Below are 17,577 nucleotides of genomic sequence, written 5' to 3' on the forward strand. Positions count from 1 at the left end.
GACCACAGTGTACCTTGTCAGACGTTGAGTACTATGAGGGAAAAATACTTTTTGACCTGTGGAACACCTTATAAATTGGGATATGATTGGCTTTATCCTAATATACATAACTTGGACATTGCCTCTAAAATCATGCACTTACTCAAGTAGAGTTGGAAGGTAACCACAGAGGTTTTGTTCAACTCTTTCATTTTACAAATAAGGACATTGAGGCCCACAGAGAATAGAAGATTCAGATATCAATTGGAAGTCACATGGCTAATTAAAGGGAAGGCCTGGATACAGACTCTCAGTCTCTTTGCTCCTGGTTGTTTTAAATAAGGTTTTTGTTTTGGTCTCTATTATAGTCCTGCTCAGCTTTGCAAATACTGCTTTTTCCTGAGTGTAAAAAATAATACTTATTACCAAAATGTCACTGTACTTGAGTTTGTAGAGAAATGTAAAAAATACTCTGTTGGCTGGGCACGGTGGCTCACTCCTGTAATCCCAGCACTTTGGGAGGCTGAGGTGGGCGGATCATGAGGTCAGGAGATCGTGACCATCCTGACTAACACTGTGAAACCCCATTTCTACTAAAAATACTAAAAATTAGCCGGGCATGGTGGCATGCGCCTGTAGTCCCAGCTACTTGGGAGGCTGAGGCAGGAGAATTGCTTGAACCCGGGAGGCAGAGGTTGCAGTCAGCCGAGATCACACCACTGCACTCCAGCCTGGGCGACAGAGCAAGACTCCGTCTCAAAAAAAAAAACAAAAACAAAACAAAACTCTGTGGGCGTCTGAAGGTTTAAAGGTTTTGTCCTTACCTACAAGGCTGTGTTTTACCTTGTTTACCAAATTCGTTGTCCATTTAGAAGTTGAATATTTAATACATCAGGGCCTTAGCTATTAGGAAGTTTTCTTTAAAGAACAAAGAGGTTAGAAGCTCATTTTCCACATGGTGCTTTCAAACATGCCACATATTAAATAGGTTCTACTTTGAACTTAACTTTGTAGGTGGCAAAATCAGTTCAGCTTTCAATGAGTTGTTAGTCCCCTAATTCAATGCAATTTATCCAAACAACTGATTACACAGTATATTCTTCAGAGAAGGTGGAGAAACGGTGAAAAGAATGAGAAAGGGAAACTGAAGGAAATAAATTGTTTTGGGAATTTGTTTATTTACTCAAATAATGACATACTGCAAGCTGTAAGTAAGGTTTTTGTTTTGTTTTCTTATCCTAGTCAAAAAAGAAAACTTTTTTCCAGAGACAGATTATTTTAATTCTCTTCTCTGTTTGGAACATTTGGATGCCTTTGAAATAATGATAAAAGTGTAGTGACCCCTTTTAGCCCCTGTTGTGATCTATGTTGGAGCCTGTTTGGTAGCAAGGAGCAGAAGCATATTCAAGTTTGCATCAGAATGAGGGATTTATTATGTGGCTCTTGGAAGCAAAGGAAAAGATAAGCACGAGTAGGCCTCAGTCTTGGTGGCACCAGGGCACTCTGGGGACCACTGGAATAGGAGGTTTGGACCACCAACATTTTGTCATTTACATGGCTCTGCTCCCAGTTCAGTTCCATCTCTGTGGAGGGTTCCACTTAGCCTATTTATAACAAAATGTCTCATTTGGCTTGCTGTCTGCATGGTCTGATAGTCCTGTTTTATTTAAGTGGCAGGTTCCCTGAAGCTGCTATTAAAACTTCTACTTTAAGAGGAATAGCAGAATTGCTACAGCCTAAAAATCAGGTGAAAGGTCAGTGTGGACACTACCCCAAGCTAACCAAGGTAATAACTCTGAAAGTTTCAGCTGAGAGGATCCCATAAATTTTGGGCCTGTTGCTGAATACAAATTTAAACTCCTTCTGCCAACACATATTACCTTAAACTTAGCCAATTTGAATTTCATCTGCTATTGGCTGCCCAAACTTCTATGAAGACCATCTGGAGCTCCTTAAAGTCGTTTATGGTTTTATCCAAATGGTGTTATCATTAAACTTGGCCAACTTGCTGTCATTTTCACTTTCAAGTCATTAATAAATACATCTGTCCAATAACATGAGCCTATAAATAGGGCCCAGAGTTGGTCCCTGTTGACCTTCACATTGTGATTTTCTTTCTCATCATCTAATCAATCTGTGACCATATGTGGACCCTCGGTCAAGTCTTTTAAGGAAGAGCTTGTACACATTGTAGTCTCCTCATGACAGGAGCAATGAGTTATTGAGGAGTCAGAGCCTGAAGCCAGGTAAGTAAATGTAGCTATTAATTTGATATTCAAAATAGATTGGCTTCATATGTTATTTTTGACCACTGGGGCAGTTGTGTGCTCTGTGAGAGGTTAGCATCATAAAGGAAAAGCCTCTTAATGTAAAGTATGAGAAATAATTGAAAGAAGGTGTAACTAATGACACATCTGAGTAGCGTTATAATTGAATTTGTAGCCATTTGATAGAGTTAAGATTGTTGAGTTCTTCACTGGGAAAACTAACAAATTAACTATGGACTGCAAATAATTGGTTAGTTTATTGATTATTGCTGTAATTACTGACTGAGCTACATATAATAGGGTATGCTTGCAGTATTGACAACAGGAATTTGAAAATTTTATCATTAGTATGAAAAAAACAGCATGAGTATTCCTTATAAGTGAAATACTGTACCAATTATGTTGTCTGTTAGGCATGCTAAGGAGAGATTTGAGAAACTGTCCTGTTATAAATGTATGGAAGAATAATAAGTAGGCCTGGTATCTCCTCTGTACGTGAGACTTGCTGCTGAATAAGTTGGGAGGTATGACCAATGAGAGTCGTTACTATGTCTATATCAGTTCCTCTCTGGATTCTTCCTGTAAACATTTGTGCCCTGTCTGTAATGTGCTAGGCACTATATGGCAGTGATTTCTCAGGTTTTTGAAGGCATAGTCCTTTTTGAAAATCTGTGGGAAGTTGTTTATTTTTTTCCCCCAGAAAATTCACATAATGCAGCATTTCACCAGCTTCAAGGATCTCCTAAAGCCCATATAGATCCCAGGTTAATACCTCTGTCATAAGAGGAAATAAAATATACAAGGCATGGTTCCTGCCCTTGTTGAGCTTCCAAAAGAGAAGCAGTGTTCCCCACAATACCCATTTACTTTATTATTTATAGTACTGTAGTAATTGAGGGGAAGGGAGGGGATACTGACTCAACCTCAATAAACCAGTTAAATTCTACCACTGTACTTTGTCCAGATATCTCAGTAGCCTTGTTTTGTGGTTTCTGTGTCACCCTATTGTTGCGAACATGTTTCTTCTATGTACTCTTACTTGGAAATGAGAGATTCAAGGCACCATTTCCTATTTCAAGATTTTTTTTTCAAGTACTTTTTAAGAAGGTTTCCCATATACCAGCTCCTTTAATTTTGATCTTCTTAACATCTTTGTAAGGTCAGCAAGGCAGGTTTTTTCCCCATTTTTACAGCAGAGGATACAGAGGCATAAACAATTGTGTGCCTTTCTTGAGGTCACACAGCTAGTCAATAGAGAGCTGGGGCCTGAGGTCACTCACTCGCTGGTTTGTTTCCTCATTCATCCAATCAGTTTTTCATGCAGCAAATGTTTATTGGATAGCAGTTCTCTGGCCAAGCGCTATGCAAGGTGGTGGGGGTGCAGTGAGCGTACAGTTCATGCCCTCCAGGAGCTCATGGTCCAGTCAGGGAGATTAACAAAAAAGGAAACAGAGTTCAGTGTGGGAAGACAAGAAAAACTCATAATTACCAAGCGGAGTGATAAATGATATAATACACCTAAGCATTAGATGCTCCATGAGCACAAGAAGTGTCTAATCTAGCTTTGGGGACCAAAAAGGCTTCCTGAAGAGGGCAGTGTCCAGGTGGAGTAAGTTAGGACAAGGGGACTAGGAAGGATGTTTGGGGCAGAAAGAACAGTGTGTTTAAAGAATGCCTGGTGAGTCAGTAGGAGCTGCCTGTGATTCAGTCTGTATGGACAGTGATGGGGGAGAGGGTAGGAGATGGGGCTTGGAGGAAGGTGGGTTAGACCATGGAGGGCCTTAGCTTGAGGGAACAGGGAAGTGACATGATCACATCTCATATTGTCAGAGGCATCTGAGCCATAGCGACTCTGTTAGTCTGTTTTCCTACTGTTACCGGAAAGGGGTCCCAATCCAGACCCTAAGAGAGAGTTCTTGGATCTTGTGCAAGAAAGAATTCAGGGTGAGTCCACAGTGCAAAGTGAAAGTAAGTTTATTAAGAAAGTAAAGTGGTGAAAGAGTAGCTACTCACTCCATAGAGTAGGATGTTCCCGAAAGTAGGAGGATGAATGTGCCCACCCTAAGTATGATGTTTGTTTATGTATAGGATAAAAAAGGATCATGGGGAGATGTGCTCTGCTACAAGGGTTTGTGATAAAGGATTCATTTTCTTAATTACTATATTTTGCAAGAATTGATATTATTATTTTTTTTTTGAGACGGAGTCTTGCTCTGTTGCTCAGGCTGGAGTGCAGTGGTTCAATCTTGGCTCACTGCAAACTCACCTCCCGGGTTCAAGTGATTCTCCTGCCTCAACCTCCTGAGTAGCTGGGACTACAGGCACCTGCTACCATGCCCAGCTAAGTTTTGTATTTTTAGTAGAGGCAGGTTTTCACTATATTGGCCAGGCTGGTCTCGAACTCCTGACCTTGTGATCTGCCTGCCTCGGCATGCCAAAGTGCTGGGATTACAGGCGTGAGCCACCGTGCCTGGCCTGATATTATTTTGTTTAAAGCAAAATTAGGAATGCTTCTGTTCTCAAGATGTTAGGGTATCAGGACATTCCTGAATCTGGGTATGTTTAGTAAACGTTATCAATCTGTTCCCTTAATCATAAATAGCTAGAGCCTAGGAATACCTAACTTCCTGGGAATGTAGCCCGGGAAGACCCAGCCTCATTTTTCCTAGCCCTCACTCAAGATGGAGTTGCTCTGGTTCAAATGCCTCTAACAACATTGCTATAAAGAGCTCTTTGAGACTGGGTAATTTATAAAGAAAAGAGGTTTAATTGACACAGTTCTGCATGGCTGGGGAGGCCTCAGGAAACTTACAATCACGGCAGAAGACAAAGGGGAAGCAAGTACTTTCTTCACAGGGTGGCAAGAGAGACAGTTAGGTAGAGGGTGGGGCGGGAGTTGCCACACACTTTTAAACCATCAGATCTCATGAGAATCCACTCACTATCATGAGAACAGCAAGGGGGAAATCCACCCCCATGATCCAGTCATCTCTCACAGGACCCCTCCTCCAATTCAACATGAGATTTGTGGGCGGGGACACAAATCCAAACCATATCAGACTCCATCTTGAATAGAAGCTGGGTAAAATGAGGCTGAGACCTGCTGGGCCGCAGCCCCAGGAAGTCAGGCATTCTTAGTTACAGGATGTTTAGAGTTAAGGGAACAGGTTAATAGCGTTTACCAAACAGATTCAGGACTTAACAGACCCAGGAAATGTCCTGATGTCCTGATATCTTAAGAACAAAAGCATTCTGAGTTTTGCTTTAAAGATAATATCTTTAAATAATAATATCTTCTTGTGGAAGACAGTAGTTACACAAAGATGAATAATCCTGTGTCACCACCCCTTGTAGTGCAGCGCATCTCCTCCATATGGTTTTTTGCTTTGTTATTTTACATATAAACAAACATTGTACCTAAGGTGGATGTGTTCCTCCTCTTGCTTTTGGGAACACCCAGCTCTGACTGGGTTTATTGGTGGAGCCATTCTTTTATTCCTTTACTTTCTTAATAAACTTGCTTTCACTTTACTCTGTAGAATCACCCCAAATTCTTTCTTGCACGACATCCAAGAACCGTCTCTTGGGGTATGGATAAGGATCCCTTTCTGATAACAGTATTTCTCAAGAGTGGCTTGGGGTAGAGAATTTATGAAGCGTGGAAGCCACTTAGGGGGCTGTTCCTTGTGAAAGACAATGGTGGTCACTGGACTGGTGAGAAGTTAACAGATTTGAGAAATGGGGAGGATGTCAAGTTAATAAAATTTAGTAGGCCGGGCATGGTGGTTCATGCCTGTAATCCCAGCACTTTGGGAGGCCAAGGTGGGTGGATCACGTGAGGTCAGGAGTTTGAGACCAGCTTGGCCAACATGGTGAAACCCCATCTCTACTAAAAATACAAAAATTAGCTGGGCATGGTGGTGGGCACCTGTAGTATCAGCTACCCTGGAGGCTGAGGCAGGAGAATCACTTGAACCCAGGAGGCGGAAGTTGTATTGAGCCAGGATCGCACCATTGCACTCCAGCCTGGGTGACAGAGCAAGACTCCATCTCAAAAAAACAAAATAAGGCCAGGTGCGGTGGCTCACATCTGTAATCCCAGCACTTTGGGAGGCCGAGGTGGGCGAATCATGAAGTAAAGAGATTGAGACCATTCTGGCCAACATGGGGAAACCCCGTCTCTACTAAAAATACAAAAATTAGCTGGGCATGGTGTCGGGCGCCTGTAGTCCCAGCTACTCAGGAGGCTGAGACAGGAGAATCATTTGAACCTGGGAGGCGGATGTTGCACTGAGCCGAGATCGTACCACTGCACTCCAGCCTGGGCGACAGAGTGAGACTCCATCTCAAAAAAATAATAATAATAATAAAATAAAATAAAATTTAGTGGTTAAATATGGGGGAGAAGAGAAGAGAGATGGTTTGGATTACTTCCAGATTTCTGGTTTGGGAAACAGGGTCATAGTGATGGTATTTCCTGAGACCATAAACCCAGGCAGCAGAAGACAGGTCTAGGGTCTGATAGGGGATAGGAGAGGAAATCAGTTTTGGACCTGTTGAATTGGAGGAGGCTCTGCACAATCAACTGGTTATGTTTCAGAACTTAGGAGAGAAATCTGGGCTGGAAATAAAGATTTGTGATTCATCAGCTCCTAGTTAGTCTCAGTGATTCCTCTGGTAGTTGAAACTTTGAAGTGGCTGAAGTAACTCAAGGAGAGTGTAAAATGAGAAGGTTAATGAAAAACAGTGGGGGAAATCCTGCATTTAAAGGAGAGATGGGGTAATAACCACTTACAGGAAACCGAATGGAGTGGTTGGAGAAGTAGGAAAACCCATGGAGGTGGCGGGGCGGGGGAGGGCAGTGGGGGAGTGATTGTTGCCAAAGAAAGAGCCAGAGGTCACCTAGGTCACCCATCAGCACAGATGTCTTCACACTGCTTCGCCAGCCTCTGAAAGATCAGAGGATATAACCTAACCTGCACAGGGTGTGAGCGAAGCCACAGCTCTCCACCAGCTCAGCAGTCTACCAGGTAACCCTGCTTATTTAGGTAAATGTTTTGAGGTATGAGAAATATGAGATAACCTACTTCTTAACTTGTAAGCAATAAATATACATTTTATGCCCTGAGTGCATGGCATGGCCTAGAATGAAAGGAGTAATTTTTTTGTTTGTTTGTTTACTGATAAACCATTTGCTTCATCTGTTAAATAGAGGTGATGATACTTACAGAATAGGATAGGATTGTAAGAAACTAAGTGAATAAACGTAGATATGTAGTGCTGAGCCTAACACACATAGGTATCCAATGAGTGAGGGTTAGTTCTCTCCCTCTATCTCTATCTCTCTATCTCTGTCTCTGTTTTCTCTTCTTTTTTTCTTTCTTTCTTTCTTTTTTTTTTTTTTTTTTTTGAGATGGAGTCTTGCTGTGTCGCCCAGGCTGGAGTGCAATGGCATGATCTTGGCTCACTGCAACCTCTGCCTCCTGGGTTCAAGCAATTCTGTCTCAGCCTCCTGAGTAGCTGGGATTACAGGTGCACACCACCACGCCCAGCTAATTTTTATATTTTTAGTAGAGACAGGATTTAACCATGTTGGCCAGCTGGTCTTGAACTCCTGACCTCAGGTGATCTGCCTGCCTTGGCCTTCCAAAGTGCTGGGATTACAGGCATGAGCCACTGCTTCCATCCTTCTCTCTTTCTTAATAGAAAATGTGTGCCTCATAAACTTAAACTGTGCTGTTTTGGAACTCAAGTTTTTTAAAAAATATGGCAGATTTCCATGAAGAAAAAAATGTAATTATTGATTGAATTGTGCCATTAGCATTAGAATTAGATTTATAACAAATATGAACACTGTAGTAAACTTGCAAACAAAACAAAGCAAAAAATTGTACTTGTTATCCCCTTGTTGAATCTGGCCCTCTGTTTCAAATTAATTAGATTTTTGGTAACTATGCTAAACTTTGTCACATCCTTATTAAAATGGCTGAAGAATTTTGAAGAACAGCTCAGAGGGACTCTGAAACTAATCTGAGTCTAGTACTGGAGATTCCATTAGCAATTGCAAAGCTGATTGATCTTTTACCCAGTTAGCTTATTGATTATCGCTGCAGTTACTGCATGTAACGGATTATGCAAGGGGTAACAGGAGAAAACACATTTTATAATTGCTGCTGATGTATTCAGTTTGGACACAATATTTCATACTCTATATAATTATTTCTGCATTTTTAAGTGCTGCAACACTTCTAAGATAGAACGTTTGCTTAATATTGTTTCAATATTTTTATGCTCATTTTATGCTCATTTGGAGGAAACTGATGTTTAATAAAGTTTAATAAAGTTAAATGTCTTCCTGAAGGCTACACAAGTTAATTCAACCCCATTTCAATCAGTAAGTATTTATTAAACACCTACTATGTGCAGAGCTTTGTGTTAGGGCTAATAAATGCCAGGATAAGATTATAGACCTGAAGATGAAGTTATTTGGATAACTTGAAGTAATATTATGAAGGTTACTTTGTTACATTTCTGTCCAAGCTATTATGTTCAGTATCTTAGTGTACAAAGTTTAGGGGTGTTTTTTTGGTCGTTGCTGTTTGTTTCTTTGTTTTTTTTCTTTTCTTTTGGTTTTGGTCATTTCTGCTTATTTTATCACTATTTAGAACAAAATTGGAGAGAATCCCTTTAAAGGAAGAGTATATAGAAATGACACTAATAGATCCAGATCTAAAAACAATTTGCTGGCTGTGTGCAGTGGCTCACGCCTGTAATCCCAGCACTTTGGGAGGCCAAGGCAGGTGGATCACCTGAGGTCAGGAGTTTGAGACCAGCCTGGCCAACATGGTGAAACCCCATCTCTACTAAAAATACAAAAATTAGCCGGGCTGTTGGTGGGTGCCTGTAATCCCAGCTACTTGGGAGGCTGAGGCAGGAGAATTGCTTGAACCTGGGAGGTGTAGGTTGCAGTGGGCCAAGATTGTGCCACTGTACTCTAGCCTGGGTGACAGAGCAAGACTCTGTCTCAAAAAAAAAGAAAATCCCAATTTGTTTTGCAGTTTATTAGTTGCTGTCTTCTCTGTTTTCCCATGTGAGCCTCACAGCTATCCTCTGGGTAGAGCCCGTCTTGATTTTACAAATGAGTAACATGAGGCACAGTGAGCATTTTGTCATGGAGGTCACATGCTTGGAGACAACAGTTAGTGATGAAGCTCCTGGGTTTGAGCCCTCTGATTCATTCATGTGCCTTGCTCATCTCACTGAGCAGCATGGACCTGGTGGCCGGTCAGGACTGCTCTGTGCTAAGAGGTACCATGCATGGCCCTGCATTTTATCCTTATCCCATGGGGAATGATCCGTAGGCAGTAGCCTGAGTTTCTAGGCCTAGTGCCTTGTTGGTGGCTGTTCCTCAGGGGCCAGTTGTGTAGGACCCACACTGTGGTTTTGATTACCTCCCTTTACGGCATGTCCTTGATGGTGAATTACTTTGCTATGTGGAACATAAGCTTCTCTATTAATACAGACACAGATCAAATGCAGTAGTCCAGCAGGAGAAAATATACTTGGATTTAGAGGAAATATAAAAAACAAAAAACACAACCTAACTACTCACTTTAGAGAAACTGTTAAGTGGCATACTTGATATCATTACTGTGACTGTGTTAATCGTAGTACAGAGAGATGTTTATAGATGGCTTAAAAATTCTCACAATGATTATAAAAGTGTATATAGTTTGCCAGTTGATTTGGCGCAGACCTAAAATGAAAGGAAAACCATTTTTATTTATTTATTTATTCTGTGAGGTAAATAAATAAAGCTGGAAAACAGGTCAATTTCATGCATGCAAGGTTTTATAGTAGGAAAAAAAAGCATTGCACCTGTTCTGACCCTTTACATTTGAGGTTATTTGTTTTCAAACTTGACCCCAAGCACCAGTTTTAGACATCTCTATAATTAACTTGTTAGATAAAGCATAAGGATATTTTATTTGTCTTGATTTCTAGGACAATGGCAAAGTAGTAACTGAAATTACTAGCCTATTGTACATAGCAGTTAATTAAAGAAAAGCATTAACTATAGGAGAACACCACCACTGCTGTTGTCTTGTATCAGTACAAAAAGGCAGTAATTTTTTTGACAGCCACTGATTGGAAAGTTGCTTGCAGCCTTCCAGAAGCAAGGGGGTACATGCTGTGGATCAATAACCGGCAAATTTCCCATTAAAAAGAATACCTGAGCAATGTTCCAAATAGCCACTGGCATCTTAATTTTCCATGGAAACCTCAAATACTTGTGTGCCGAGGACAAGTCATTTTCGGACAATTTTTCCAGACTACTTGTTAACAGTTATTGCTGTCCCAAAAGGTTGACAGCCTACGTGATTGATATTTCATTTACTTGTCATCACTGTTTGAGTAATGGCGAGTGCTGTATTTCTGTGGTTTTAAGGAACAGAATCTCCTGAAAGACATTTGCCTTAGTATGTATTCCAGAGAGTGTTTCACATGTTTATGCCATATGTATACAAGTTTTTATGTCTGTAGAAGGAGAGAATCACTTCCTTTACAGTTTGAAACCCTTTGGAGAGCTGGTTACACTTACATCAGTGCATAGCTATCCAACATCCACCTTCACTTTATTTGTTATTAGTGCGAACAGCCTTAGATGTATTAACTTGTGATTCCCAAAATGATGTGGCATTTTATAGCTCCCCTTTATTTTCAAGAGGAAAAAAAAAACCCTTGCTCTTGTAATAATTTTAATGTACATAAAAGCAATAGGAAGATATATGTGATATCTTCTAAAAAAATAAACTTTTAAAGAATGTCAGCAAACAGTGGTAATCAAGGAGGGATTTCCTAAACATATCGTATTTAAATAATATGCACATGTTTTTAATATAGAAACAGTGAGGATGAAAAGGATGTTCTGCTCTTTGACAGCCCCTCAAAACATAAAATCAGCAGTTTTCATTGTGGATATTTTTCCACTAGGAGCATCACTTTGTTATTTGTCGAGCATTATAAGACGTGAGAGCACAGAAGCCATCTCCAAGTTAGGTGGACATATGCTCACAAATTAGCGGAGTGGTAATCAAACCACAGTACCACCTACTGAATAATTTGTGTTTACTAAGGAGTATGAAAGCTTTTTCACTTAGAACTTTATTTTTTGTGTGCAGAATTTTACAGTGCAATTTGATCCGTACTAAAGTGTTTATAAGGCTAAAGCATAAAAGGTATGTTTGTTTGAAACTAGGCTACCTTTTTATCATGTTAATCCTGTCATCTTTGGATGGGTCATATTTTGTTTGCTATTTCCACAGTCTCTGTGATTTCGATTTCCATTATCTGTGCATTTTATACACAAATTGAATAATGTTTGATTAACTGGCATGTAGATCCAAGCCCAATGTGAAGCTTCTTCATTTTGCTTTGCAAAATCCAGGGAAAAAGAGCAAGAGGCAATTTGGGAAATTCCACTAAAATGCTTTATGTGTCGTCTAAATATATATCATTTTCAAATATTTCTTAAATACTAATATAAAGTCTTAATCAACACTTTTACTCTTAAAGATAAATGCCAGGGTGAAGGCTAACACACTGGACTTTCAATCCTAAATATTCACTATAGTCATTTTGATGTGCCGGTAGGGGAAAAGTATTCTCAAGGCTGATATGTATATACCAGCAATTTACAAAAGTACTGTGAATTAAACAACCCATAAGTGTCTGTTCCAGTATTCATACATTACTGAGTAATCTCTTTCTATAATTTCTTTGCAGTATTATTCCACAGTAATGGAACAGCAAGTAAATGGACAGTTAATAGAGCCTCTGCAGATATTTCCAAGAGGTAATGTTGAGCAAATTCTAATCAACAATGATTATTTCAGTAAACTGTTTCATCAACAGTTATGTTTCCAAAGGTTTAAATGCACATAACATGATGTTTAGCTCTTAATTCGAAAAACAAAAGAAGTATTCATTATCGTGGGGATTGCAGGCTATATTATAGTTATGGCAGATAAAATATCTAATTTACTAGAGTAAATTAAACTAACTAGATTGTTTTTTGTTTTTGAAGTACATACTTACATTAGCTTAAAGAACTCTTTTGGGGGTCCACATGGTTTCTAAAGCAAGGCAAATGAATGACTTTAATTCTGGATATTTATAAATTGTGGCTCATGATGGTGGCCAAAGCTGCTATTGAGGAGAAAGCTTTCAGCTAGCACAGAAGCTAAGATTTACTGAGGTGTTAGGAGAGAAATTTTGGTGGAATGTTTGGTATCTGTTTTTTTGAGGAGGTATTTTCTAAATAATTGAAATTCTTCATAAATGGAAATTTGATTATCTCCAAAAATATGAGCTGATGAGAGTAAGTTTCAGTGAATCACTTGGTCAGATAATTTTCTTTTTCCCTTTTAGGTTTGGCAGTACTATCCTTGTATCAGATATGATTGTTCAACCGTGTATAAATGTTCCCTCAAAATTTGAATAATGGTGAAAAAGAACAGTTTAATTATATAAACCATTAAGTCTTTCACCCGTTATACATTGCCCCACTTGGAATCCATGTTTTCTAACTAATGGAACAGATAAGGAAATTCTCTAAGTAACCCTTCTAGAAATAACTTAATTGAAATAATTAAAAGTTAAACTTACCTTCGTTAACTGATACTGTACAAATAATCATGGTATGAGTTTTCCAATTAAACATTCTAGACTTTCATTACCTGTAACTCTCTGAAGTTTGAATGGCTCAATTAACCAGTAGGCTCCTATTTGCACTGATAAAGTCTCCAGAGGCAGCTGTCTTGGCCAACCCACAAGAAGATCTGGGTTCAAGAATAATACTGCTCTTCTAGCATATGTGTGGGCAGCAGAATCAGGAGTGCTTAGTATATTACTAGTAACTTATTGAAGTGCTAAATAAGTACAGTTGGGCTATTTAAGGCCAGTGATAGTCCAAAACAAGGATTGTGATTAATCCACTTCTGTTGTACTTGAAGAATAAGCACCGAAACAGAAAAAAAGAAATGTTGCTATTTCTGTTTATTAGTCCAATGATTAGGATGTAGATTATTTCTTTTTTTTTTTTTTTTTTTTTCGAGACAGAGTCTCGCTCTGCCACCAGGCTGGAGTGCAGTGGTGCAATCTCAGCTCACCGCAACCTCTGACTCCCTGGTTCAAGTGATTCTCCTGCCTCAGCCTCCTGAGTAGCTGGGATTACAGGCTCATGTCACCACACCCAGCTAATTTTTGTATTTTTAGCAGAGACAGGGTTTTACCATGTTGGCCAGGATGGTCTTGATCTCCTGACCTCATGATCCACTCCCCTCAGCCTCCCAAAGTGCTGGGATTATAGGCGTGAGCCACCGCGCCCAGCCAGGAGGTAGATTATTTCTTAATGTTTGTTTGCAGTGACTGGAGAATTTGGGCAAGTTTCAAAATTCTTTCTTCACAAGGAGTAGTATTTTACAAACTGAAAATTTCCATTAATTTCTCTATTGACATTATAGCTCTGCCATAGAAAACCCTAATTGCAGTATCCTGGAGAAATATACTTCCAGGCAGGGCACAGTGGTTCATGCCTGTAATCTCAGCACTTTGGGAAGCTGAGGCAGGTGGATTGCTTGAGCTCAAGAGTTTGAGACCAGCTTGGGCAACATGTCAAAACCCTGTCTCTACCAAAAAAATACAAAAATTAGCCGGGCGTGGCGCACACTCCTGTTGTCCCAGCTACTTGGTGGGCTGAGGTGGGAGGATGGCTTGAGCCCAAGAGGTTGAGGCTACAGTGAGCCATGTTTGTGCCACTGTACTCCAGCCTGAGTGACAGAGCAATACACTGTCTCAAAACACACACACACACACACACACACACACACACACTTCCAATGTTGTGGGTCTTCATTTGTCTCTAAAAAATTTTTTTTAGTTATCTTCATCCAAATTCTTTCAAGTTTTGTTTGTTTTCTTTCCTTTTGTGAGCAGTCCTGTCATTCTCACTGTTCATCGCATTATGCTTCTTCCCATGATAATCACAACCATTTTTAGATGTCTCCTCTGTTAAGGCATTAATATTGCTTTACGCATCATCATCTGTAATCCTCCTGATAGTTCTGCCTATTAGGTATTACTGTTTCCAATTTATGGATGAGAATATTGAGATTCAGAGAGGTTAAGTAACTTCAGAGTCACACAGCTTATAAGTGCTTACTATGCCCTTTGAGTAAGAATTTCATTTAAATTATAATATGATTAAAATGGAAAGGCATATATATTAAAATATAATTAGAGTGTGCATGGGAGTAGTTTGGAGGGCTTGTTTTGGAGTGGAGAGGAGTATGTTATGGGGAGAGGATACTTAAAGGAGGAAATTATATGAGATGTCATTGTCATATGTAGTCTTAGCATAAAACCCACTAGGCTGCAATAAATTGTTAAACATAGTCTTTCTAAGCCAAATTTAAATATTTCAGAATATGAGACTGTCTTTTTATTTCTGTGTTTTTTTAATATGCTATGGTATAATTGTTTCTAGTTTTTGGTAGTCTTTTGCTTTTTGCTACCTGTCTACATCGAATGTACATTTTATCATATGTAGATAAGTGAAATTATGCAAATTTACATAATCGACATGTAGACATACTGGGTATATTTCCTGTGTCTACCTAGTTGGTTAGAGGCCCTCAGATCTTAAATTTTATGGTTAGGCCCCATGTTAAAAAGAATCTTTAGACTGAACAAGTAGGAAGAATAGGAGAAAATGATTGTTTCCTTATTTATTTATTTATTTATTTATTTATTTTGGAGACAGAGTCTCACTCTATCACCCAGGCTGGAGTGCAGTGTGTGCTCACTGCAGCCTTTATCTCCCCAGGCTGGAGCAGTTCTTCCGCCTCAGCTCCTGAGTAGCTGGGGCTACAGGCATGTGCCACCACGCTGGGCAATTTTTTTTATTTTTTAATAGCAACAAGGTATCACAGTGTTGCCCAGGCTGGTGTCAAACTCCTGAGCTCAAGCAATCCTCCCACCACCACCTCTCCAAGTGCTGAGATGAAAGGCATGAGCCACCATGCCTGGCCATAATTCTGATCTAATAACATGTTCTCCTCATTCCAAGTAGCACAGTTGCCTTGGATAGTAACTCCCAGGTCATGGCTAAGTCCTCTCCATTGTTAAAAGATATGTTAAATATTAATAAGTGTGAACATTGACTAGCTTTATAGTAATTCCTGACCCGATAACTTTAGGAAATATGAGGTTACTGGGTTTTTTGACTGCTGTTTACATCTCCAGTTATAAAAGTTTGAGAAGTCAATTGAGGAGTGAGGCAGATGTTAAGGTTAGAGATAAGAGTTGATGTTTGTCTCTGATTCCTTGGCTAGCCACTTTGTTTAAATGAAATTTATGAATGCACTGCTTACTTCAGTGGAAATATTTTGAAGTGTTGTCTTAGGAAATATTGATGGTCCCTCAAGGACCAGATGTCAAATGCATGTGACTGTAGTTCAAAAGGTTAATTTCCATTTTAAGGAAAGAAGATTTTGAGTCTTAATTTTAATGCATTTTAGAAAGGCAAGTAAAAACATTTTGTTATGGTTTAGATATATTTTCTAGGAAAAATAACATAATAAATTTGAGTATATTTGGAATATACAAAATGAAAGCAATTGCAGTGTTTTGTAATTATTACCCATATCTTCTCCTTTTTTTTTTTTTTTTCTTTTTTTTTTTTTTTTTTTTGAGACAGAGTCCCGCTCTGTTGCCCAGGCTGGAGTGCAGTGGCGCGATCTCAGCTCACTGCAAGCTCCGCCTCCTGGGTTCACAACATTTTTCTGCCTCACGACATTCTCCTGCCTCAGCCTCCCGAGTAGCTGGGACTACAGGCGCCCGCCACCATGCCCAGCTAATTTTTTGTATTTTAGGTAGAGACGGGGTTTCACCATATTGGCCAGGTTGGTCTTGATCTCTTGACCTCATGATCAGCCCACCTCAGCCTCCCAAAGTGCTGGGATTACAGGCGTGAGCCACTGCACCCAGTCATTACCCACATCTTATTATTAAACAGCTCTATTTCTTGTTGTCAGAAACAGGAAAACGACATGTACATCTGAGAGAGGAGCAAAAAAAAAAAAAAAAAATCAAATTAATTCGTCCCCAAACAATCAAAATTGATGGCCCCTTAACATACAATTTGTAGGGCACTATAGTTTTCAAATAGAAGCAGTCTATAACATGGGCAGGAGGCTTTTGTATTTTTAACATTTGTTGAAGAAGCATTTGCTGAATTGGAAAAGTACTAAGCTGTAACTCAAGATGGTGTCAGGAAATTAATATTCTTTTTTCCTGGCACTGCCTTATCTCTAGGACTAAATCTTAGCATATGTCAAGATTTGCAAGAAATGTAATAAAATTAGTTATATATCTGTATTTTAATACATTTGACTGCTTATGGCTGTGCAAAGTAGTATTCAAACTAGAATGTTCCATCGTAGAATCCCTAGCAATCTTTTTGGCATTAAAACATCCTTTTCTCACCCCCCTTGCTCACAAAAAAATCCCTTAGCTCTTTTCAAAGTAGTTTAAGTGATAGCAGATATACAATATAATAGAATGAGGACAGATTGCAGAAATTTGAATTATGAAAGGAATCTAATCATTTTAGCTCAGTTAACTTGATTTTTATATGTTTTAAGCAGAAATTGGAATTTATATGAGGTGGTGTCAGAAAGCTCTTTGCATTTATAAATGCTCACTCCTGCAAGTTAAAACCCTGGTTCATAATTCCCACTTTGGGTCTTGGGAGCCACTTTTCAATCATTTCTCTCTGCTAATTTTGGTGTCACCCTCATTTCTTTTTAAACGATTCATTTTGAGCAAATTTGTAAATGGCCCTGATGTGTTCTACAATTTAGTCAATTACTGTTTCAGCCTGCAAGCCTCCTGGGGAACGGAACATACATGGCCTGAAGGTACAAATTTCAATAATTGTTTCAGTAAAGTTAGATGGATTTGTAATGCTGTGTTCCACTTATTGAAATGTCAAATAAAACTGCACTTTCTCAAGCTCTGACAAGCGATCCTTTTATTTTTTTTAAATGGGAGGTGGAGGGGGATTCATCTGTAGTATTTGCTCAGTATGTGTATATATTTGCATACTGGGGGTTTGGTACTGTATTTTCAATTATCTGGAATTGTTTTGTTGGTCAGTGTCTTCAGGATAATCCTAGGTGCTGGTATCTACAAAGATTTTAGTAAGAATATAGACTTCATTTCAGTGATTAATTAAGCACATAAGCATATTGCACATGGAATACCCTCT

The 17,577-nt window shown here is 39.3% G+C and overlaps 1 protein-coding gene across 6 annotated transcripts in view; it reads left to right on the forward strand.

Moving 5' to 3' along the window:
- MAP2K5 (mitogen-activated protein kinase kinase 5) overlaps positions 1–17,577 on the forward strand; it is a 264,622-nt gene that overhangs the window by 25,810 nt on the left and 221,235 nt on the right. For 5 of the 6 annotated variants that reach the window (XM_055362709.2, XM_004056378.5, XM_004056379.5 and 2 more), the window contains exons 4-5: positions 12,033–12,102; positions 17,187–17,227. In XM_055362709.2, coding sequence (XP_055218684.1) covers positions 12,033–12,102; positions 17,187–17,227 — 111 coding nt within the window. Of the gene's footprint in view, positions 1–7,195; positions 7,277–12,032; positions 12,103–17,186; positions 17,228–17,577 lie in introns of those variants that run through there. The other variant, XM_019011246.3, reaches the window with a different exon arrangement.

Source organism: Gorilla gorilla, chromosome 16 (genome assembly GCF_029281585.2).
Source record: "Gorilla gorilla gorilla isolate KB3781 chromosome 16, NHGRI_mGorGor1-v2.1_pri, whole genome shotgun sequence".
NCBI lineage: Eukaryota > Metazoa > Chordata > Mammalia > Primates > Hominidae > Gorilla > Gorilla gorilla.